At 45.4% G+C, this 25,444-nt stretch overlaps 1 protein-coding gene across 1 annotated transcript in view; it reads left to right on the top strand.

The window, feature by feature from the left end:
- Positions 1–4,041: 4,041 nt before the first annotated feature.
- MDN1 (midasin AAA ATPase 1) overlaps positions 4,042–25,444 on the top strand; it is a 317,199-nt gene continuing 295,796 nt past the window's right edge. The window contains exon 1 of the mRNA XM_068231147.1: positions 4,042–4,238. Within this exon, the coding sequence (XP_068087248.1) occupies positions 4,152–4,238 (87 nt within the window). The 5' untranslated portion in view covers positions 4,042–4,151. The remainder of the gene's footprint in view (positions 4,239–25,444) is intronic.

The following is a 25,444-nucleotide window of genomic DNA, read 5'->3' as shown; positions in this document are numbered from 1 at the left end:
ATTCTGCGTTGATGCTGATTTATGCAACGCATTTGCTCATGAAATCAAATAATTTGATATGTTGTTAAAATTTGGTTTGGTGACTACGAATTAAAGGGTACCTGAGACGGATGAAAAGAAAAGTTTTATACATATCTGGGGCTTCCTCCAGCCCCCTTCAGGCTAATCAGTCCCTCGCTGTCCTCCTCCACCACCTGGATCTTCTGTTATGAGTCCCGGTAATTCGGCCCACTCAGCGCAGTCTGGCCACATGCCGCTTCTACAGCCAGGAGCATTCTGCACCTGCGCAATAGTACTGCGCAGGTGTAGTACGCTCCCGGCGGCATAGTGTGTGCATGCGCACTACGCCAGACTGGCTCAAGTACCTGGACTCATAGCAGAAGATCCAGGTGGTGGAGGAGGAAAGCGAGGGACTGATTAGCCTGAAGGGGGCTGGAAGAAGCCCCAGGTATGTATAAAACTTTGATTTCATCTGTCTCAGGTTTACTTTATTACACATGAATACTATATTCTACATATGCACTACCCACAGAGCTGCAGGGAATCCACTGAGAATGTTGTGCACATTGAACACAGAGGTGTTGTCTATCACCCAAAAACCTGGTTCAGATTGTACATGAAGAATGTGTAATGCAGGAAAAATCCCCTCATTCTCCTGCAGAGTCCCTGCACATCACTCTTACATATACCCACAGTTACATTGCCTAGGGCCTGATCCATGTTCTTTGTTCTGGTCTGTACCTTTTACAAGTACTCTTACCAAGGACTAGTTTTAGTCTATGACTAAAGGGAATAAATATGGCAGTCTACATATCCTTCTCACTTCAGTTGTCTTTTAAAATCCCTACGCGTTGGCAGCTAAGAGACGAATTTCATGTTACATACTTTTAATCAACAAGATTGTAATATGCAAATTAGAGGAGTCGGAGTCGAGATGTCGTGAACCTCCGATTTTCGCTTAGCTTGGAGGAGGGAGAGAGGGCGGGTCCTCCAGCAGTGATGTGTATTTCACTCAATCAGGTGTGCCTCCAGGTATTAGAGCTCTTGAAACATGTTTTCTAGCTGGTAGAATTTTTTACAATTTTCAAAGTTCGCCTCCCCATTGAAGTCTATTGAGTCCGCCAGGAGAAAAGTGTGATATAAATGTTATTTGTCTTGTCTACTTTTTCTCTTGTATTGAACATAAATGGTAAATTTTAAGCCAGCTTCAGTTGGTACAGTGGTTAGTGTGCTTGCCCACCACACAGTGAGACCCAGGTTCAAATCCCAGCCAATGTGAGTTGGCTTTTATGCTACAAATCCTTAAAGGGAACCTAAACGGAGAAGGATATGGATTTTTCCTTTTAAAATAATACCAGTTGCCTGAATCGCCTGCTGATCCTGTGTCTCTAATACTTTTAGCCACAGCCCCTGAACAAGCATGCAGATCAGGTGCTCTGACTGAAGTCAGACTGGATTAGCTGCATGCTTGTTTCAGGGTGTGATTCAGCCACTATTGCAGTCACAAAGATCAGCTGGACTGCCAGGCAACTGGTATTGTTTACAGGAAACATCCATATCACTCTCAGTTAAGGTTCCCTTTAAAGGAGAACTGTAGTGAAAGGTATATGGAGGCTACCATATTGATTTCCTTTTAAGCAATACCAGTTACCTGGCTATCCTGCAGATCCTCTGCCTCCAATACTTTTAGCCCTAGACCCTGAACAAGCATGCAGCAGATCTGGTGTTTGACATTTTTGTAAGATCTGACAAGATTAGCTGCATGCTTGTTTCTGGTGTGATTCACACTACTGCAGCCAAATAGATCAGCAGGGCTGCCAGGCAACTGGTATAGCTTAAAAGGAAATCAATATGGCAGCCTTCATATACCTCTCACTACAGTTCTCCTTTAAGCAACCAAATGTTTCTATTGCATTGAGCATAAATGGTAAATTTTAGGCCAGCTTCACTTACTACTGTAGTGGTACAGTGATTAGGGTGACTTGCCCACCACACAGTGAGATCTGGGTTTGATTCCCAGCTATGGTATGATGTATACTGGTTTTTAAAATAGTATAATTCCCTGGCAGAAAAGACCCTCCTCCCTCCGGTAGGAGCGAGCCCACAAGAGGCTAATTAAAATCTCCCTAGCAGAGTGTGTAGCAGCTGTCCCATAACTAATTAGTGTAGGCAGACAACTGAGTCAAATGGTATACGGACCTAGCTTGGAGGGTGAAAGGGTCCTCCAGCAGTGTGTTTGGCAATAACATGTCTGCTGACAGTGATATGGAGGGTCAAAGTTTTGCTCAATAGAGCATTATGGGGCAAATCGAACTTCCGCAAAAGTTCGCCTGATGTAGGCGAACGCGAACCCCCAAAGTTCGCTTGGAACCGTTCGCAGGCGAACTGTTCGCGACATCTCTATCGAGGAGTCGGTGGAATCCTAAACTGAAGTCGGTGGATTTTTGTACCGACTCCACAGCCCGGGAAAAAACAAGATATACATCATTTTGTTGTGATAAGTAGTAATAAAGTTATTGGGGAATGAATGGGAGGAGTGCTGAAATGTGAAAATTCCTCTTGTCCATAAGGTGATAACAACCCACGGGCTTAAATAGTTAAGTTAAATCACACTCTTGCTCAAAATGTGCTATAAACATGTATAGAAATGAACAATAAAATGAACTTCCAAGTTCATATACAGTTTATGGTTTTGTGGGGGTGAAAAAGTTGTGTTTTGGGAGAAACCTCAGGCCCACTGCCTTTGAGTTACATCATGACATACAATTGGCTCAAGCCTCAACCCACAACCAGTCATGACCATTTTTAGCCGTGGCTTCGCACTCCCCCCTTCTCCTAGGTGCCCCACAATGTCCCAGTTGACCATCTCCACTATTAAAGGGAACCTGAAATAAGTTTTAATAATAAGAGTTGAGGTTTCTGCCAGCCTCTTGCAGTCCTCGCCGTCTTGGAGCGATCCTCTGGTCCCCCACCGCGATGCAGTTTCAGTATTGCCGACATGCAAGTCGATGGCCACTGCACATTGTTCACGCTCCCGTCTCTCTACTGTGCCTGCGAAGGATGCTACGGGAGTGAGGACACATGAGGCCAGGGCCGCGCAGGCGCAGTGGCAATCGACTGCCAGAATCAAAAGTGAGCCACGGTGGGGGACCAGAGGATCCTTCAGTACCGGTGCAGGCACAGGGGGCGGCTGCAGGGGGCTGGCAGACGGAGCAGTGCTTTTGGGCGCAGCCGGAACCACCGTAGACTACAATGGGAATCACATCTACAGCAGCGCTCAGTGAGTAACGTCGGCACCGTCAGAAGACGGAGCCTAAGATGCTTAAAAAACACAATAATTCGGCCTCCAGCAATCGCTGGAAGCAGAATTATATCATTCCCCCACTATCCATGGCGGCCTGGAGGGGGGGGGGGGGTAGTATTTTTACATGGCCTGGACTTGTGCAGAAGCAGTATCAGCCATATACCGGCTGTATCCTGCGCTCAAGTCTACCAGCCTCCGATTTCAAATGTATGCCTGGCAGAAGCCCCAGGTAAGTGAAACTTTTTTATTTTTTAACTTATTTCAGGTTAAGATAGAATACAATCCACACATTATTATTTGCCGATTTGTCCGGGTCATTACAATGTTTAAAAAATGCCCCTAGTAAAATGTATTGCGACAATATTTTATTTGGTAATAAAGGTGTATTTTTACAATTTTGCGTCCGTCAGTAATTACAAAGCCTTACTTGCAAAGATAACAGTAGTAGTAATGTAGATATATGTAATGCATTTTAATTGGTGGTATAGGATAATAAAATTGTGTTGCTAATATAAGAACTAGCAAGGCTCTGCGACAAATGATCAGTCTCTGCTTCCCCAACAGCTCAGCTCACAAAAACTTCAACAATCGAGGATGGCATTTTATATACTTTATTGTATTTCACTTAGATTTGTATTTATTATTATTATCATCGTTATCTAAAGGCCTGGATGCAGAGACAGCCCCGCCGCCGACATGTTCGGTCGCTCCGGTGATGACGTCCTGGTGCTCCCGGAAGTGGTCCGTTGTGCTTGTATCTCCCCCACGTGTGGAGTAGTGCTGGGGTTTGTAGTGCACGTACAGGGCCGAGTGGCGGCCTCCTCCTCCATTCAGTCCCGGGCCAGACATGGAGCCCTTCCAGCTCAGCCTATCGGGACTGGAAAACATCGCTCAGAGGAGCGGCGGGGAGCTCAGCCAGTATCTCGCCAAGCAGGTGAGAGAAAAGGAAACAAAGCCGAGCGGGGGCATGGCTGGGCCGAGGCTGCACGGCACATGCTGGAGGCGGGCTGAGGCAGCGCTTTGCACAAAGCGACAACAATCTACCTGTTACTAGCCTAGCTGTGCGCCTCGGATCGCCGTGCTTTTATCATATTGCCGCAGTGACCCGCGCCTTCCATGTGGCGAACTGCACGCCTTGCACAATAAAAACAAAGAACTTTGATGGGTCTCGCTGTTTATTATGAAGACAGGCGTGCTGCCGTCTCCAGTTCTGTTTTCTTTGTTGTATTTACGCCTAAGCACTTGTTACTATAATATATATATATATATATATATATATATATATATATATATATATATATATATATATATATATATGAGAAATATATATATGAGAAATAATGTATCCAAAGTGTATATGACGTGGATCTCGTAATTGAAAGGAGTGAATCATTGCTTTGAAATACCAAGTTAGGACATATTAATATGATATGCTATATGGGTGAAGAGGTTGTATGTTTACCTATATGCTTCATAAGATTTAGCACTAAAGCAGTAATTTAGCCTATGATTTTTTTTGCATAGTATGTCCCTGCAAAACACAAACATAAGTGATTCACTGGCATTTATGATCCATATTCTATCAATTTTACATTAAAGGTACATCTCATAGCCTTGGTGTGACCAAAGAAATAAATAACAAGCAGCTTCCCATGCACTTACAGGAGTTGCAAGATATCACACTGCAGCTTGTGCGTTACTTCTGCGGCGCCCGGAGCACTTCCGTTGAACTGCAAGCAGTGTGTCATGTCATTAACTTTAATGGACACTGTGACAGCTGCGGCAGGGGAGAGTACCGCAATGTGACGCTGTAAATGTAAAAAGGCCCTGAATTTAAACCGATTTTACAGGCATTGCATTTTGCTATTTTGAATCGGATTGTCTAACTGTGGTGTTTGAAAATGGTGGGAAAAAAGTGTTATCTGAAATGTAATAGCTATCAAAATAAAAAGCTGCAGGTACTGCGTTTGCGTATTTACAAGTCGCTAGAGTAAAATCACTTCCATTTATTTTACATTGCTCTTGATGCGGAGTCGAGGAGTCAAAGCTATTTTTGGGTACCTGCAGTCGGGGAAAAATGCACCGACTCCTAATTATCTTGAACTGTAATGAAGTGGACCTGAAGAGATTAAATAAAAAATGCACTTACCTGGGGCTTCTCACAACTTCCTGCAGCCGACCTTTGCCTGAAAAGTTACCAAACGATCCTCCGTGCTTTTTCTTCTGGCAGTCACTGTCACCTGCGCTGCCCTGGCCGCGTACGTCCTCATTCATGCTGCAGTCACCGGGAGCATACTGCGCAGTAGAGATGTTCTCGTACTGCGCCTGCGCAGGACGCTCCTGGCCATGGAAAAGCGTACGAGGACTGCGTGCTGCAAGGACTGTGCAGGTGCAGTGGGCATTGACTTACAAGTTGAAGTATACAAAAGTGAGTTGCGGCAAGGGAACGGAGGATTGTTCCAGGATGGCGTGGGCACAAGACAGCTGCAGGGGTTGGCAGAAGCCCCAGGTAAGAAAAACTTTTTTTTTTTTTTTTTAATCTCTTCAGGTCAACTTTAAGAGAAAATATAAAATGTTATGTTTCTCAGATAATTGTCATCATAAATAACATACGGTACATACAGAAATAGCTGTGCTTAGCCCACAAAAATAAACAATCAAAAAATAGTTGTGCTGCTGTAATAAAGCAGTCACCATATTTTTAACCTCCTTGCCGGTCTAATTCCCGCCGGCAAGGAGGCAGCGCAGAACTTTTTTTTTTTTTCCTCAAATCATGTAGCGAGCCCAGGGCTTGCTACATGATAGCCGCTGAGCGGCGGCATCCCCCCACCCACTCCGATCGCCTTCAGCGATCAGAGTAAGCAGGAAATCCCATTCAGAACGGGATTTCCTGCAGGGCTTCCCCAGTCGCCATGGCGACGGGGTGGGATGACCTCACCGACGTCGGGACGTCACAGGGAATCCCGATCCACCCCTCAGCGCTGCCTGGCACTGATTGGCCAGGCTGCGCAGGGGTCGGGGGCGGTGCGGCGGCGATCGAATGTTACAAGCAGCTAGCAAAGTGCTAGCTGCATGTAACAAAAAAAAATTATGCAAATCGGCCCAGCGGGGCCTGAGAAATCCTCCTGCGCAGGTTACCCCGAGCTGAGCTCGGGATAACTGGCAAGGAGGTTAAAGTCAGATACACAAATCTGATTGTGACTGTATATCTGATGTGTACACAGGAATCATTTATATACAGTATAATGACATCTCTGCTGTAAGAATAAAGCCTGATGTGCAATTATGTCACCAGTAGGGATGGTCAATAAGATGCAAATAATTCTGCTTTGATGCAGGTGTATGCAAATTTATGAAATCCCTTTGCTTATGAAATCAATTAAATTAAAATTGGGCTTGGTGACTACAAATTTAGGGCTGGTGCACACCACACCTAGAGCACTTTTGAGCGCTTTTCAGAATGCTAGCACTTTGAAAAGCACTTCGCTAATATATTTGAATGGGATGGATCACACCAGAGCGATGTTTTTTTCCCAAAAGCAAAACGTGGGCCCTGCAGCATTTCTAAGCTGATTCAGCCTCAATGTTAAGTATAGGAAAGTGGAAAATCACTCTAAAAAGTGCTAGAACAGAGTGATTTTCCTAGCTTTTTTCTTCTTTCCAAATGCTGTACGCTTACAGCTCTATTGTGTAAAAAAAAAAAAAAAAAAAAAAAAAAAAAAAAAAATGCTATACCAAAACGCTCAAAAAATTGGCAGGCATAGCTAGAAAATCGCTTGCTCATGCTTAGAAAAATCACTTCTAAAAACACTGAGCGTTTGCAATTACGCTAGAACTTTTAGGTGTGCACCAGCCCTAATTTACAAGGCAGTACTTATGCACTCCCAACAGAGCTGTAGTGAATCCATTGAGAATGTTGTGCACATTCATTGCTTAGGTGTTGTCTATCTTCCATAAACCTGGTTCAGATTGTGCATGAAGAATGTGTAATACACGAAGAATCGCCTCATTCTCCTGCAGAGTACCTGCACATCAATCTTACATGTACCCACAGTTACAGTGCCTTGGACCTGATCGATTTGCTTTGTTCCTGTCTGTACCCTCTACAAGTGCTCTTACCGAGGACTAGTTTTGGTTCCTGTTTAAAGAGAACCAGAGATGAAGCACCCTCTTGTACTTTACCTTATAAATCAATGGGAACATGACAGTAAACACCTAATCTGCTCTTTGTTTCATTGTTCTCTGTTTAATCTGACTGTTATCACCTCTGATAAGAATCCCAGACTGCGCACTCAGTCTAGCTTTGCTACGGAAAGCTTATAGCTGAGTCTGTCTTCTCTGGTGTCTTTTCAAGCCCAAGCCTGCCCCCTTGTGGCTCTGCTATAATGACTCAGCTATAATTATTCCCTGCAAAGCCAGACTGAATGCTCAGTCCGGGATTCTTATCACAGCTGATAAGACACTTTTAGCAGTGAGGATGAAACAGAGAGCATGGTTAGTGTTTTCTCTAATGTTCTTACTGATATATATGGTAAAATACACAAGGGTGCTTCGTCTCTGGTTCCCTTTTACAGTGACACTGAAGTCTCTTAAAAATCCTTTGTATATGACAAAATATTGTTTACCATATTAGCCCTAACTAAACCTCCGCATCCCCGCTGCTGTACACTATCTAAATCCCCCCAAACTCACCCTCCCTCTCCCCTGCAAAATCCACAAATTTCTTGGTCGTGGATTTTGCTGCCCTCTAGTCTTCAGTGTGAGGCAGAGCTATGAGCTGCAGCCCTGCCTCACACGCGTCTGTCAGCGGCGGATCTCCGCCTCTCCCCCGCCCCTCTCAGTGAAGCAAGACTGAGAGGAGCGGGGGAGAGGCAGCGATCCGTGCTGACAGACGCTCTGAGAGGCAGAACTGCGAATCATAGCTCTGCCTCTCACGGAAGCGCTGCCCATATTGCCCCCGGGGAGTTAGGCCCATTCCCACTAGAGCGTTTTGTCGCGATTTCGGCAAAATGCTCAAACTCTAGCGCTTTTAAAAGCGCTAGCGTAATGAAACCCTATGGACTGTTCTTACTTGGGAGATTTGCGATAATCGCCCAAAAACGGCAAACGCGTCGCCTGCACCATTTTCAGGCGATTTCCCGGCAATCATGTTTCAGTGCTATAGAAGCCCTAAACGCGATCGCGGTAAAATCGCTGCAGTGTTCAGTAATTTTTCCGCGTGAAATTGCGGAAAAATCACTCCTGCAAAACGCCGGAAAAATTCGCCTTGCCTGTCGGCCGGTGACGGCCAAACCGGAAGTGTTCGCCGCCGGGTCCTGGCCATCGGAGTGGGGCTGCGAGGGCACCGATCGTCTGCAGGGGGCTGAGGGAAGCCCCAGGTGAGTTCATCTCATTTTTTTGGTGACTTTAGGTTCTCTTTAGGGGGGGATTTAGTTAGCGTACAGTGGCTGGGATGCGGCGGTTTAGTTAGGGCTAATATGTTAAAGAGGATTTTGTCATAAAAAAAAGGATTTTTAAGAGACTTCACAGTCTTTAACCGCTACTCTACAGCATTATCCTTAGTTTAGTTAAAATGCATCTCTGGTGTAAATGCTTAAAAGTAAGCATGTCCCAACATTTTCTGTTCAGATTAACTGGAATCCCGTATCAGGTGGGTTCTGCGTAATTAAAGTGAATTAAAAAAACGTTCGGCAAAAGGGCTTAGAAAATCGCTTTAAAAAAACAAAAACGGAATGCCCACCCATGCCCCGGGAATCGAAAAAAAAAAGTGCATCAAAAAAAGCCCAACGCTAACACGAGCGGAACGCAGTGTGAAGGAGGCCTAATTCCTTGCTGCCTGGAAAGTTTGCTCTCTACCACAGAACAAAATTCCACCCACCTCTTCCCTATAATGGTGAGAGTTTAAAGTGAACCAGAGACGAAGCGCCCTCATGTATTTTACTATATAAGTGGGGACATTAGAGAAAACGCCTACCCTGCTCTCTGTTTCATTCTTCACTGCTCAGCCTGCTTGTTAACAGCCCTGATAAAATTCTCGACTGAGCATTCAGTCTGGCTTTGCTCAGGAATCATTATAGCTGAGTCTGTCTTCTGATCATGTCTTTGTAAGCCCAAGCCTGCCCCCTTCTGGCTCTGCTATGACTCTGCTATAATGATTCCTGAACAAAGCCAGACTGATTGCTCAGTCGGAGATTTTATCAGGGCTGATAACAAGCAGGCTAAGTAGTGAAGGATTAAACAGAGAGCAGGGTAGGTGTTTTCTCTAAAGGGGCGTACATCCGCTTGGCGGATCTGTCAAAACCAGCCTTATGAGCCTGCCGACAGACTGTACACACTGGCAATCTGTCTGCAGAACGGCCGCCCCGCGGGCAGGTCGGACAACCCGTTATTTACAGGAACCCGGCGTGTGTACGCGCCTTAATGTTCCCACTGATATATATGGTAACATACATGAGGGTGCTTCGTCACTGGTTCACTTTAAAGTGTACCTGAGATGAAATAAAAATGAATAAATACCTGGGGCTTCCTCCAGTCCCCTTCCGCCTGATCACTCCCTCACTGCCATCCTCCGCCTTCTGGATCCTCCGTTTTTTTTTTTTAGTCCCAGTAGCGTCAGCTAGTTGGTGCAGATGCAGAATGCTCAAGGGTGCAGTCGAGACTCACATGTGCAGTAAGCCCCGACTCCTGACGTCGGAGCAGTGCTTTTCAGCGCTGCTAGATTTGGGCGCAGCCAGCACCGCCATAGACTGTAATGGGAATCCGTCTATAGCGGCGCTCAGTGAGTAACGTCGGCTCCGTCAGAAGACGGAACCGAAGTTGCTTAAAAACGCAATAATTCGGCCTCCAGCAATCGCTGGAAGCCGAATTATTTCATTCCCCCACTATCCATGGCGGCCTGGAGGGGGAATAGTAATTAAATCGGCCCGGACTTGTGCAGAAGCAGGATCAGCCATATAGCACTGTATCCTGCGCCCAAGTCTCCGGCGCCAATTTCAAATGTACTCCCTGACGTTACCAGGAGCAATAGTGGAGGATGCAGGAGGCGGAGGACAGCGGCAAGAGATGGATGAGGCCGAAGGGGGCTGGAGGAAGCCCCATGTATGTATGAGTTTTTATTTATTTTTTATCTCTGGTTTCCTTTAACCTCCTTGCCGGTCCAATTACCGCCGGCAAGGAGGCAGCGCAGCACTTTTTTTTTTTTTTTTCAAATCATGTGGCGAGCCCAGGGCTCGCTACATGATAGCCGCTGAGCGGCGGCATCCCCCCACCCACTCCGATCGCCTCTGGTGATCAGAGTAAGCAGGAAATCCCGTTCAGAACGGGATTTCCTGCAGGGCTTCCCCGGTCGCCATGGCGACGGGGCGGGATGACGTCACTGACGTCGGGACGACAGAGGGAATCCCGATCCACCCCTCAGTGCTGCCTGGCACTGATTGGCGAGGCTGTGCAGGGGTCTGGGGACGGCGGCGCGCAGGGTAGCGGCGGCGATCGCGTACCACACGCAGCTAGCAAAGTGCTAGCTGCGTGTAGGGAAAACAAAATTATGCAAATCGGCCCAGCGGGGCCTGAGAAATCCTCCTGCGCAGGTTACCCCGAGCTGAGCTCGGGATAACTGGCAAGGAGGTTAAAGGGAATCTGAAGTGAGAAGTATATGGAAGTGAGAAATATATGGAGGCTGCCTGGCAGCCCTGCTGATCTATTGTGGCTGCAGCAGTGTCTGAATCACACCAGAAACAAGCATGCAGCTAACCTTGTCAGATTTGACAAAAATGTCAGAGACATCTGATTTGCTGCATTCTTGTTCAGGATCTATAGCTAGAGGCAGAGGATCAGCAGGATAGCCAGGCAACTGGTATTGCTTTAACCTCCCTGGCGGTTTATTTATTTTGCCAGGGAGGCTGCAATGTGGTTTTTTTTAATAAAAAAAAAATATTTCATGCAGCCAACTGAAAGTTGGCTGCATGAAAGCCCACTAGAGGGCGCTCCTGATCCGTACTTTCGATCGCCTCCGGCAATCGAAAGTAACAAGATAGGCTGCAATGAGCGGCCTATCTTGTTTCGCTTTCCTCGCCGCCATGGCGACGAGCGGAGTGACGTCATGGACGTCAGTCGACGTCCTGACGTCAGAGCCGCCCGATCCAGCCAATAGCGCCGGCCGGAACTGTTTGTTCCGGCTGGGCTCGGGCGGCTGGGGGGACCCTCTTTCGCCGCTGCACGCGGCGGATCGCCGCGGAGCGGCGGCGATCGGGCAGCACACGCGGCTGGCAAAGTGCCAGCTGCGTGTGCTGCTTTTTTCAGAACTAAAATCGGCCCAGCAGGGCCTGAGTGGCGACCTCCGGCGGCATACCCCAAGCTCAGCTCGGGATTACCGCCAAGGAGGTTAAAGAGGAGCTGTCAGCCATACTATCTTAGAAAAAAACACATATATAAGTAGATAAATACTTGCTCTGCTTACATACCATATGGTATTGCACTGCCCACATTTTGATTTTGGTGCTTTTTCTACAGTAAAAAATAGAGAAAAATCCTTCTTAGCATTTCCCATTTTAACTGTGGCTATTTTGAAGCCGATCATGATGTGATTTCCTCCATTACTCTCCTCTGCTTGATTGTGTAAGCATTGCCCGCCCTTCACTATAGAAAGTGCATTGTCTCAGCATGAGAAATATTGGCCAATCATAGAGGAACAGATGTGTGGGAGGGGAAAACAGGAGGGAAAGAGGCTTCAGCCAATCAGGCTGCATTAGTTAAGTCTGAGGGCTCGTTTCCACTATTGCGGTGCAGAATCGCCTGGATTCCACCGCTGATGAAATCGCATACGGATGTGATTACCCATGCGGTTTTTGCCGCGTATTCGCATAGGTGAGGGTATATGCGATTTTAACCATGTCACTGCCTGTGAGAATTTACATTCCTACCTATGCGAATTCGCGGCAAAAAACGCATGGGGAAACAGCATGCGATTTCCCTATTAAATACATTGCATGCGATTTGCATGCATTCCACTCGCAGGCGAATTCTGCGGCTCTTTTGTGCGTTTTTTCACCGCTGAAAAAAACGCACCTCAATATCGCTACAGTGGAAACAGGCCCATCCACTTGTGTTACATGTGCGAATCCGCATGCGTTGGACGCATGCGGATTCGCGATAGTGGAAACGAGCCCTGAGGGGAAGTAGAGAAGCAAAAAAGGACAACCTTGCATGCCCTGCAACTTCCTTTGTGTTAACCAAATAAGAGTCAGGTAAACTGGGGAATGATCATTTATCAACAAGACAAGTAATAGTGATTTTAACTTTTGGATTGCCTGGTTAGCATCCTTATTGCTTGTTTACCAGATAAAAATAATTGATTTTTGATTTTTAGCCAGCCAGTTACACTTGGAAATAAAAAAAGTGAATTAAAAGTATTGAAGTTTTATCATGCAAGTGAGTTGCTCCTGGAATCTTTTTCTATTGTTGGATACTGTATCAAGGATAGGTGTTTAACCGGATGTTGCACTGCTTGAATAAGGTTATTGCTAGTCCAAGGCAAAATACTGGTGTGCACTCACCAATCAGACTTTAAAACGCTAATCGCTACACAACCGCTGGCAAATTGTTTACACTTTCTAAAATCGCTCCCTAAAACGCTTACAAACTGCTCATAAAAAACGCTTGCGATTAGCGATAGCATTTTGTAGTGGGTTCCAGGCCTCAGGAAACTTGTGATGATGCGCCCTCCCCCCCTCGGATTTGGAATGATCTCACAGCACCCGACAATTTACTCTGCTTCATTTATGTTCTCACATGACATGCTGCAGCTCAACACAATAGTACACTGGCTGGCTGTGAGGCCTGGAACCCACTATAAAAACGCTATCGCTAATCGCAAGCGTTTTGTATGAGCAGTTTGTAAGCAATTTCATGAGCGTTTTAGGGAGCGATTTTAGAACGTGTAAACAATTTGCCAGAGGATGTGTAGCGATTAGCGTTTTAAAGTCTGATTGGTCCTTTCATTTATTTTTAATTTTGTTACAGTGTACATTAACTTTAAAATGCTAGCAAAATCGCTCCGTGCAAGTTTTGATGAGCGATTATGCCAGTGATTATATACTTTACATTGAAGCGCTAACGCTAACAAAATGCTGCATGTCCTGCGCTTGCGATTTTGGGAATCGCAAACGCTCCAGTGGAAGTTGGCACATCTGTTAACATTAGCTGAGCGTTTTTGGAAATCGCTAGCGTTTTCAAGCGCTCCCTAAATGCTCTGAAAAGGGCTCTTGTGGGTTCCAGCCCTGAGTCTGTGACAAACAAACTGCTCACCCTCAGCCACTCCATTCCTCCTCAGGAAGGCGTACACAGTACAAAAATGCTGCACCTGATGAAAATGTTTCACCCTGCTTCATGAGAGAACCGGCTCTGCCTGTCCCTGTCTGCTTAAGGCTGCTCCCCATGTACATGACATCTATAGTGGAAGTTTAATCCCCCCCCCTCCTCCCACGGCCACTGCAATGCACATTGGGAGACGTAGTACATTAATGTAATTATAAGAGATGTAGTTACATTAATATACTACATCTCCCAGCATGCATTGCGGGGGCCAGGATGACGCTTCCACCGCTGCAGCTATGAGTTGCAGGGGATAGACACTGCGTCCAGGCTCATATAAATAATTTTCAGATTAAAGGGTACACACACACACTCACTCACTCACTCACTCACACACACACTCTTGAACCTCCATGTAATATGAGGGCCAATCAAAATCGGCGAATCACAATTGTGTGTATGTACCCAAAGAGCAATTACTTCTGTTAGAACCTTTATTTGTTAATGATGAGCTACTGCTTAATGAAGGTGCTTGGCAGAGCTACCTGTGCAAAAACGTGTAGGCTTGAGAAGAAACATTATGTGGCAAAATTAACTTGTAACAACGTGGATACGAGTGTGTGCCACTAAATGCCAGTAGCCTATTTCAAGGTGCCTTGAATCTGGCTACTGGCATTTAGTGACACCTTATTTGGCCTGAGGAAGTGGGCAAGTTCCCACGAAACAAGTTGCCTGTGCTCCTTTTTTTTTTTTTTTTTACTACTAATAAATATCCATTCCTGTATGGGTGTGTCATCATTGAGGTAAGCCACCTCATTTATTTATATTTTAGTTGCTTTTAATGTATTTTTATTCACCTTGGGCGCCTCTTTACTCCTTTTTACTATCCCATAGAATTATCATTGCAGTGCGGTAAGCTGCATTATAAGACTTTATAATGCAGCTCTGCAACGTCCCACTGTGAATAAGCCCTTAAGGAAACCTGAGACGACGTAAAAATGAAAATGTATGCATACCTGGGGCTTCCTTTTGCCCCCTGCAAGCTGATCGGTCTCTCGCTGTCCACCACCACTGCCTAGATCCTCCACTATGAGTCCCGGTGAGTGAGCTTGTTGGAATGTGGTGCGCATGGGCGGCTCAGCCACGTGTGCCCTGTCAACGGTTGGCTCACTTATCCATAGTGGAGGATCCAGGCAGTGGAGGACGACGGCTAGGGAACCGATCAGCCTGCAGGGGGCTGGATGAAGCCCCAAGTATTTGTGAATTTTCGTGATCTCAGAAGATTAACCATAACGAATACAGATGGTCAATGAGATGCAAATACTTAATTGTGAATTGATGTAGACTTATGCAAATATATGCAGTTTGAAAGTGGACAAATCAAATCCCACCTCTGCTTTATTTGATTGGTTCATTTTTAAACTGTGTACATTTGCCTTATTCTGTATCATCTGGCAATTGTTTGCATGTGATTGACCATCCCTACTAAAGATCTATTGAAGAACTAATTAAATTAGTCCGGATAACCATTTTTATCTTATTATCCTGGTTTCAGCATCAGGATCTCTTTTAATATCTGTACATTGGTATGTAGGGATGTGGCAATTTATCTTTGGTGTGCTAGCCAAGCTTGGACCCCTGGCATGTAGGGATGGTCATTGAAATGAAAATAATTCCAAGTTGATGCCGGGTTACACAAGTTTATGCAGTTTGGAAATTGACTAAAGGTGCGTACACACATGCGACTATAGTCGTTTGTAACGATCGTTCCCCGATCTTTACCAACGACGATCGTTACAAAAAACGAACCACCGACTATTAAGGCAAACGACGAACGAGCCAAATCGCTACAAAAGAAAGTTCTGTCTCGGCGGATTTTAACCAACGACGATCGTTTGCAAAAGTAGTACATCGTTGGAAACGATCGTTCGTACTAGGCTTGACATGCGCATTTCACTATTTCTCCATGGAACTTCTCATTTTTATGCGCAGGCGCAATAGTTGCTTTCTGTGATGTAACGTTCGTTCTAACGATCAGATCGTTACACACATTTTAAAACTACCTTTACTTAGGTCGTTCTTTCATCAATTAAAAGTTCGTTCGTCGTTCTTAACGAACGATCGTTGTCGCATGTGTGTACGTAGCATTATTGTGTCTCACCTTGTCTGCATTTGTTTGGTCTATTTTCAAAGTTTCAGTTCAGAATTATTTGCATTTCATTGATCTTCCTTATTGGTATGTAATCTAGTCCTACTACACATGTTTAGCCTTCATCCTTATGCTACGTACACACTTGCGATAACGATCGTTCGCTAGGAACGATAATTGAAAGACGAACGATACGGCAACGATAGGAATGCAACGATGGGATGCAACGATCATCATACACATTTTAACGATCGTTCTCGCAGAAAAGAACGATCAGAAGGAAATGTTGCGTACATATTTATATAAAAAAAAAACAAAAACCACCAACATAGTTACAAAAGATACAAATATATGATTGTTAACTTGAAAACAAAGTTTAATTGAAATAAGCAATGTAACAATCTTTACGGCCGCGCTACAAAGGAAGTACGGAAGCTGGGCAGAATTCCACGCCGGCGCATTGGCCCTTGCAACGATCGTTCTCGGCCGATGTCTGTACACACTATAGTTTTGTAACGATTGTCGGTAGATACGATCCGTCAGGTTGGATATTTCCATCTTCCCGATGTCGTTCTTTTGTCGTTTGTGTTAATGATCGTTGGGTAAAGTTTTTTTCCCTGATTGTCGGCGGAACGATCGTTAATTAGCTGTTTCAAACGACCATAGTCGCCAGTGTGTATGCAGCATTAGAGCACTGAGGGATATCACATAATATACCTCAGTGTTCTCCCCAGAATTTTTCTCCAGCCGGGTGGCATGCAATAGTAGCCGGGTGGCATGAAAAAGTAGCCGGGTGGGGCGAGGTGAAAATGCAGGGCAACTGTGCTTACAGCATAGGAATAGGTGAGGAGGTGAGCCGATGACAGCCGGGTGGTCACAAAATCTAGCCGGGTGGAGCACCCGGCTAAAAGAGCCTGGGGAGAACACTGTACCTGCTCATTTCAAGGGGGACGGGGACTTAACACAGTGATTCACCTTTGCAGCAGTGAAAATGCCAGATTCTCTGATAAACTTAAAGGGATACTGTAGGGGGGTCGGGGGAAAATGAGCTGAACTTACCCGGGGCTTCTAATGGTCGCCCGCAGACATTCTGCGCCCCCAGGGTCCCCCCAGCCGCCTGAGCCCAGCGTAGCCGGAACAAAAAGTTCCGGCCAGCGCTAAGGGCTGGATCGGAGGCGGCTGACGTCAGGACGTCGGCTGACGTCCATGACGTCACTCCGCTCGTCGCTATGGCGACGATCTAAGCAAAACAAGGAAGGCCGCTCATTGCGGCCTTCCTTGTTTATTCTGGGCGCCGGAGGCGATCGGAAGAACGCCTCCGGAGCGCCCTCTAGTGGGCTTTCATGCAGCCAACTTTCAGTTTTAATTAAAAAAAAACCCTCCCGCAGCCTCCCTGGCGATCTCAATAGAACGCCGGGAAGGTTAAAGGGAATGTCCAAGGAAATGAAATAAAAAAAAAAAAAAAACTTACCTGGGGCTTCCTCCAGCCCCTTGCAGCAGTCCTGTGCCCTCGCCGCAGCTGCGGTGGCTCCCAGTACCCTCCGATGCAGGGTACCAGGTCGGCATCTAATGCACCTGCACGAGAGCTGCTCGGTGTCGCGCTGTCGTCATTTGGAGTGTTCTGCACAGGCGCAGTGCACTCCAGATGACATCAGTGCGACTGCGTGCGGCTCTTGCGGAGGTGTGGTGGATGCATCTACACTGGAGGGGACCCACGGGCCACCAGCTGGAAGCAGAACTGCAGCGAGGGCACAGGTCGGCTGCAAGGGGTTGGAGAAAGCCCCAGGTAAGTTCATTTTTTTATTTTTTTTTATTACCTTGGATGTTTCCTTTAAAGGACAACTGAAGTGAGCGTGATATCGTGGCTGCCATATTTTTCTTGTTTTAAGCAATACCAGTTGCCTGGCTATCCTGCTGATCTGCCTTTTGCTTCTGCCTAAATTCTTTTAGCCATAGACCCTGAACAGGCATGCAGCAGATCAGGTGTTTCTAACATTGTCAGACCTGACAAGATTGGCTGCATGCTTGTTTCTGGTGTGTTTCAGACACTACTGCAGCCACATAGATCAACAGGGCTGCCAGGCAACTGGTATTGTTTAAAAGGAAATAAATATGGCAGCCTCCATATTCTCATTTCAGTTGTCCTTTAAAGCTGAAACGCGTGGTGTTTTATAATTTTTTTTAATTTTTATTTTAAGGATAACGCAGGTGAAAAAGGTTGGAGAAATGGGGAAGCAGGCATTTAGGGGGAGCTGTCCTGATGACCACCACTCCCCCCAATTCTCCACAGACACCCCTCTTTCTCGCGCACGCATTCCCTGCCAATCCCCGCCTCCAGGACTTGGAGCCAATCGGCGTTAGGTGGTCCTGGAGGCGCCACCTTCCCACTGCCAATCGGCGTGAGGCGGTCGGGAAAGAGTTAATTAATTATTCATCTCCCCGCTAACGGGTCGCAATGAGTACCCAGTCGGGAGAGAGCGGTGGCTGCCCACCGCTGAAGATGCATATTTACGGCCCTGGGACTGCAAGTGAAGTTTTCCCAGGCCATGATTAGATTTCACCTGGTGCAGTAAGTGGTTAAATTTGGGGTTATAAAGAAGTACTATACTCAACATATGCACTCCCCACAGAGCTGCATTGAATCCACTGAGATTGTTGTGCACGGTGAATGCAGAGTTTTTGTCACCCATAAACCTGGTTAAGAACGTGTAATAGAGGAAGAATCCCCTCATTGGCCTGGTGCACACCAGAGGAGTTTTTCTGAGCGTTTTGAGTTTTTAAATCTTCTGCTAATGTTATCCTATGTGTCTGTGCACACTGGAGCAATGAGGTTTTGTAAAAAAAAAACCCATAGCATTACATTGGGAAGAGCTTTTGAAACCTCTAGGGTATGCACAGACAGGCCCAGTGCACACCAAAACCGCTAGCAGATCCGCAATACGCTAGCGGTTTTGGGAGCTGATTTCAGAGCGATTCTAGGTATGTTTAGAGAGGTTTTCTAAACATACCTAGCGGTTTTGGGTGCGTTTTTGTGTAGCAGATTACACATTGTTACAGTAAAAGCTGTTACTGAACAGCTACTGTAACAAAAATGCCTGGCAAACCGCTCTGAACTAGGGTTTTGCAGAGCGGTTTGCGTTTTTCCTATACTTTACATTGAGGACGAAACGCTTCCGAAAACCGCAAACCGCCGGTGTGCACCATCCCATTGCAATACATTAGACAAGCGTTCTTATAGGCGGATGCGGCTCCAAAAACCGCTCGGTGTGCACTGGGCCACACATAGGATAACATTAGCAGCAGATTTAAAAACTCAAAACGCTCAGAAAAACTCCTCTGGTGTGCACCAGGCCATTCTCCTGCAGAGTTACTGCACATCAGTCTTAAAGGACATCTACAGCAAAAAAGTAAGCAATTAAAATCTGACAGAACCAACAGGTTTTGGAGTAGTCCATCTCCATGGGGAATTCTCAGAGCTTTCTTTGTTTTCAAAAACGTTTCCTGAAGTTGCTCAATCTAACTGCCAAAAAGCGCGCAACAGAGAAAAGAGGCTTGCTGGTATCTTACAATTTTGTCAGACTTGGCAACTGCCATTCAGGAAATAGTTTTGAAAACACTGATAATTCGCCATGAGGAGATGGACTAGTCCAAAACCTGTCGGTTCTGTCAGATTTGAATAGCTTTTTTTGCTGTATTGATCCTTTACGGCTGGTAAACACGCTTAACCAAACTGCCTGATTATCTTCTGAATTAAGTCTGTTGGACGACAGGCAACTAATACCTGGCAGTTTGCCCGATCCATCTTTTGGATTTATTACACAACTGTACTGTTTGAGCGACTTGTACTCTATATAGATAGATAGATAGATAGATAGATAGATAGATTTGCTAGAATTGCTCTGAAATCTGCTCCCAAAACCACTAGCGTTTTGCAGATCTGCTAGCGTTTTTGGTGTACACTGGCCTGACAGACACTTGAGATAAGCTTCGGAAGACAGAGCTCTCTGTGACTTTGAAAGTCACAGAGCTCACAGGAGCTCTTTTGCATGGATAACTGGAGTTTCTTAACTCTTCCTGTACTGGAAACAATATTAGACTCCTATCTGCTGCTAATGTTTTTTCTTAGATGTACTACACATACAAATCATTATATCATACGTTTTTCACTTCAGATTCCCTTTACTGCAAGTCAATGGGAGTGTTAAAAAAAAAGGGGGGGGGGGGGGGGCCCTCAGTGGGTTTACAGCATAATGCTTAAAAGTTTGAATATTTCAACACTTTGGCTTCAATTCATCAAGCATTACCGCATTCGGTAATGCTGAAAACAGCTGACTTAGGGCTGGTTCAGACGGACGTTTGGAGGCGTTGCGTTTGCTGGCGTCGCGTTCAGCAGCGTTCGTGTGCGTTTGGATGCGGTCGCGTTTTTTCTTCCCCTAGGGGGACATTAGCCGTCGCGGTTAACCTCCCCTGGAAGCTACATGTAGCTTCCAGGGACTCCTTGAACGCCAGGGAAAATCGGGACCCAAACGCCGCGTTTGTGTAAACGCGCTTGAAAGCTTGGTACAAGCGCTCCCATTCACTTGAATGGGAACGTTTAAGGGCTGGTTCAGACGGACGTTTGGAGGCGTTGCGTTTGCTGGCGTCGCGTTCAGCAGCGTTCGTGTGCGTTTGGATGCGGTCGCGTTTTTTCTTCCCCTAGGGGGACATTAGCCGTCGCGGTTAACCTCCCCTGGAAGCTACATGTAGCTTCCAGGGACTCCTTGAACGCCAGGGAAAATCGGGACCCAAACGCCGCGTTTGTGTAAACGCGCTTGAAAGCTTGGTACAAGCGCTCCCATTCACTTGAATGGGAACGTTTAACACCAAGCCCTGAACGCTGGCTGTAAACGCTCTGCAAGCGTCCGTCTGAACCAGCCCTAACACCAAGCCCTGAACGCTGGCTGTAAACGCTCTGCAAGCGTCCGTCTGAACCAGCCCTTAACGAAGCACTTTAGAAAATGTTAATTCATCAAAGCTGTTACCGAATGAGAAGCTGAAATGACACAGCAATGAGATAAATTACCGACATGTGCTCAACAAATGTTAATTCATCAAGGTTCCCACATTCGATAACATATTCGGTGTTTATCTCCAGCTCTCCCCTGTCGTTACAGGCTTCGAAAGCCTTCTGTGTGAATGTTTTCATGATTAGCAGGAGCAGGCAGCCAATAGAAACAGCCCCTGTTCTCCTGCAAGTGCCGCTGATAGGTCACACAGGCTTCTCCACACAAGCTTTCAGACCCCCCAAGCAGTGAGCAGAGAGAACGGGTCAAAATATATCCCCAGATTCCCTTCGGTGGTGTAACCCTTTCAGGCCCTGTTTGATAATGCAAAGATGCTGGTGGTGAAATCACCAAGCATGGCACTTGTAATGTCTCCAGGAAGTTCATCTACGTTGTGGCAAATAAATAAAATGTTAAGAAAGACTGATCGACACATTCAGAGCAGCAGAGGCAGTATAAATAACAGTAACTATAACACCTTTACATCACAAAGGGATGTCTGGATGCCTTCTATTGTTATCAGCTTGTAACAACACAGGGACATTCCAAGCTGCTCTGCACCACTCTGCTGTTATCGAACAGCCTTTGATGAATTGAAGCCTAGTAGTTCGGTAACTTAACGAACCTCTACCGCACATGGGAAAATATTGATGAATTAGCACAGTGAAGTGTAAAATACCGAATGCGGTATTTTAAGGACTGGGGTTTTGTTATCGAACACCCTTTGATGAATTGAAGCCATGGTCTGTTTAATAAGATTCACTGCAACCAATCTGGAACCCCATATCAGCTGGATTCCAGTACATAGCTCTGCTTTTTTATTACAGAAAATGGCCTAGGCCTTTTCTATATCAGATATAGGATAGGCAGAGGTCTTTTTCTGCAAGGTGGCAGGACTATATGCCGAAACCTGGCTCATATGGGGCTCCAGTGAATCTTACACAGATGACATGCTGGGGCATTCACGTTGGCAATGACAGGCTGAATTGGGTAAAGTGTCAGATTCCTGGCCGGGAGCTTTTTGTTCCCAAAAGCAGATGCCTTCTTAAAGGGAACTTAAAGTGGACCCAAATTAAAAATACAAGATTTCAGAAATAAAATCTATTTTCTAAATTATAATAATAAATAGCAGCCTTTTTTCAGCTGCATGATGACAAATATAAAATATTTTACATTTATTGGAGGAACCCCTCCCTTCCTTTCAAATTGCCGGCATTTTTCCGGCAAACTGGTGGAGTAGATGGTGTCTGGCAATGGAGGAATTGCTAATGGCTGCCCCCAGTATAACCCTAGCTATGAAAAGAGAAGGGTGAAAAGCATGCACTGAAATGCTCATAGGTTTGAAGAAGTGTTTATTTATCTATGTATGTGTCAGAGTGGCGCAACTAAATGTTTTTAATTTAAAAAAATGTTTGGTTTGGGTCCGCTTTAAACTGAGAAGGATATGGATTTTTCCTTTTAAAATAATACCAGTTTCCTGACTCTTCTGCTGATCCCTCATGTCTCTAATACTTTTAGCCACAGCCTCTCAACAAGCATGCAAATCAGGAGCTCTGACTGAAGTCAGGGCTGAGACTCACCAGAAAAGCTCCCCAAACGCTAGAGGTTTCAAAAGCTCTTCCCAATGTAATGCTATGGGGTTTTTTACAAAACCTCATTGCTCCAGACACATAGGATAACATTAGCAGGAGGTTCCAAAAACTTAAAACGCTCAGAAAAACTACTCTGGTGTACACCAGGCCTCAGGCCTGGTGCACACCAAAAACCGCTAGCAGATCCGCAAAATGCTAGCAGATTTTGAAACGCTTTTTCTTATTTTCTATGGCGTTTTGCTAGCGTTTTGCGGATTGCTGCAGCGGATTTCAGTATAGTACATTTCATATATTGTTACAGTAAAGCTGTTACTGAACAGCTTCTGTAACAAAAACGCCGGCAAAACCGCTCTGAACAGGCGTTTTTCAGAGCGGTTTGCGTTTTTCCTATACTTAACATTGAGGCAGAAACGCATCCGAAATCCAAAAAATGCCTCACCCCGGCATTTTTCGTTTCTGCAAAACGCCTCCCGCTCAGGTGTGCACCACCCCATTGAGATACATTGACCAAGCGGATCCGCAGCCGCAAGCGGCTGCAGAAACGCTGAAAAAGCCGCTCGGTGTGCACCAGCCCTCAGACTGGATTAGCTGCATGCTTGTTTCAGGTGTGTGATTCAGCCACTACTGCTGCCAAAGAGATCAGTACTCTCAAACAACTGGTATTGTTTAAAAGGATAAAATATCTCTCTGTTAAGGTTTGCTTTAATATAGCTTTAAAGCAGACCTCCCTCTCTGCTCTAAAAGATATAGTATAATCTTTAAAGAACCATTTAACCATTTCCGCCGCCCGGACGTGAAGCTCACGTCCGGGCGGCAGCTCTGCAGCGCTCCCGCGCTTGGGCGCGCTCCCGCCCGCGATCGCGGGCCGCCCCCACATCCCCGCTGTGCCGCCCGGTAGCCCTGGGATCAGTGAAAGGGAACATGGTTCCCGATCACCGATCCCTTTTCCCCGCAGAAAAACCGAAGCGCTCACCTGTGAGGCTTCAGTTCTTCTGCCCGGAGAGAGTTTCGCATCGCCCTTGTACTTCCGCTTAGCAGGAAGTACAAGGACGGAAAACAAAAATTAAGGTGGCCATCTTGTGGCCAAATAGTAAAACTACAGCTACACATTTTAAACATTACAATTTACACAGATAACAACATTAAAAATTAACTGTTTATGCCCCACACCAAAATATTCCCCAAATAAAAATTTTAATGGAAAAAAAAAAATTACAATAAAAAAAAAAAAAAAAAAAAAAAAAAAAAAAAAAAAGACATAATAGTTACCAAAGGGTCTGAACTTTTTAAATATGCATTTGAAGGGGGTATACTACAAACATTTTTTAAATTATAAGCTTGTAAATGGCGATGAACGCAAAACGGAAACAATGCACCTTTATTTCCAAATAAAATATTGTCGCCATACATTGTGATAGGGACAAAATTTAAATGGTATAGTAACCGAGACATACGAGCAAATAAAATACATAGGTTTTAATTATGGTAGCGTGGATTATTTTAAAGCTATAAAGGCCGAAAACTGAGAAGTAATGAATTTTTTCCATTTTTTTCTTATTAATCCTGTTAAAATGCATTTACGGTAAAGTGGCTCTTAGCAAAATTTACCACCCACAGAAAGCCTAATTAGTGGCGGAAAAAACAAGATATAGATCAATAAATTGTGATAAGTAGTGATAAAGTTATTAGCGAATGAATGGGAGGTGAAAATTGTTTCGATGCATAAGGTGAAAAATCCCCGCGGGCTGAAATGGTTAAAGAAAAAAAATGTCTTTGTTGCAGCTGATAAAAGTCCTGCAATAAATCTGCACTGTATCTACTTCCTGCTTTCATGGAAGCAGACATTATTAAAATCCTGTGCTTCCAAACTAGCCTCTCTGTTGTGGCAGTCAGCTGTCACAGCTGAGGGATCAAATTACAACTTATTTCTTCATGGCTTCCTTTTGTCCTGTGCAAGAGTTTAGGTCCACTTTAAAATTCCTAAGCTTTGGCAGCAATGAAATTTGTTACATACTTTCAATCAACAAGATTATTATATGCAAATTAGGAGTCGGTGGAATCAGAAACTGAGGCGTTGGATGATTTTTGGACGGACTGCACAGTCCTGGGCAGTGTCATTACATGTTTGAGACTGCTTCTCTGGCCTCTTGTCCTTTGCCATCTTCACCCATTGACTTTCATTACTGCATAATCCGTACAATAGGACCAGATCATGTGGTAAATTGCTGCAGGTTTTGTGTCAGATCATTGACTTTTATTGCACTTGTGTTAAGAAAGGGTAACACAACACAGGCATTCAGGGCTAGTGTGAAAGGGGCCTAAAATAAACCTGAACTGACAGTAAATTGAGAAGATAATTACGTGTGTCGTCCAGAAAGTAACAGCGGTTTGCGTTTATAAGCCGCACAAGGTATTCTTTCAGTGTAATATACCTAGTATCAGTCAGGTTAACCTCTTCTCACCATGCACTGCTTGTCACATGACTTCAGAACACCAGTATCTGAAGTGACATCCGCTTTCCCCCCCCCCCCCAAGAAAAATAATCCATAGTGTGATTCTACTGCACCAAAGGAATTGAAAACCTTGCAAATGCATCTGTCAAAGGGAACCTTAACTGAGAGGGATATGGATGTTTCTTTTTACCCTCCTCGTTTTGCCAGCCTAAGTTCCCCCGTATAAAACTATTCGGGTATATGGCTGTATAAGGTCTCAGCTAGCACTAGGCTACCTAGTATAAGTGTCCATAATCCCCGATTGCCCCCGATCCAGCCGTTTATACATTACCCAGCCTGGTTCCAGCGATCACCACAGCCTCCCGCAAAGCTCCGGGCTTCTCTATGGGGAGGATCGGGACTGTGCATGATGTCATGACGTCGGCGATGTCCTGTACGATGCTCCCCATAGAGAGACCGGAGCTGTGCGGGGAGGCTGAGTAATGTAAAAGCGGCTGGATCTGGGAGGATTGGGGGCAATCGGGGGGGCTGTGGACACTTACACTAGCCTAGTGCTAGCTAAGACCTGATGCAACCATATAACCAAATAGTTTTAT

The sequence above is a fragment of the Hyperolius riggenbachi genome, chromosome 4 (assembly GCF_040937935.1).
Source record: "Hyperolius riggenbachi isolate aHypRig1 chromosome 4, aHypRig1.pri, whole genome shotgun sequence".
In the NCBI taxonomy this organism is placed as follows: Eukaryota; Metazoa; Chordata; class Amphibia; order Anura; family Hyperoliidae; genus Hyperolius; species Hyperolius riggenbachi.
This window is presented reverse-complemented; position numbering and strand designations above follow the sequence as displayed.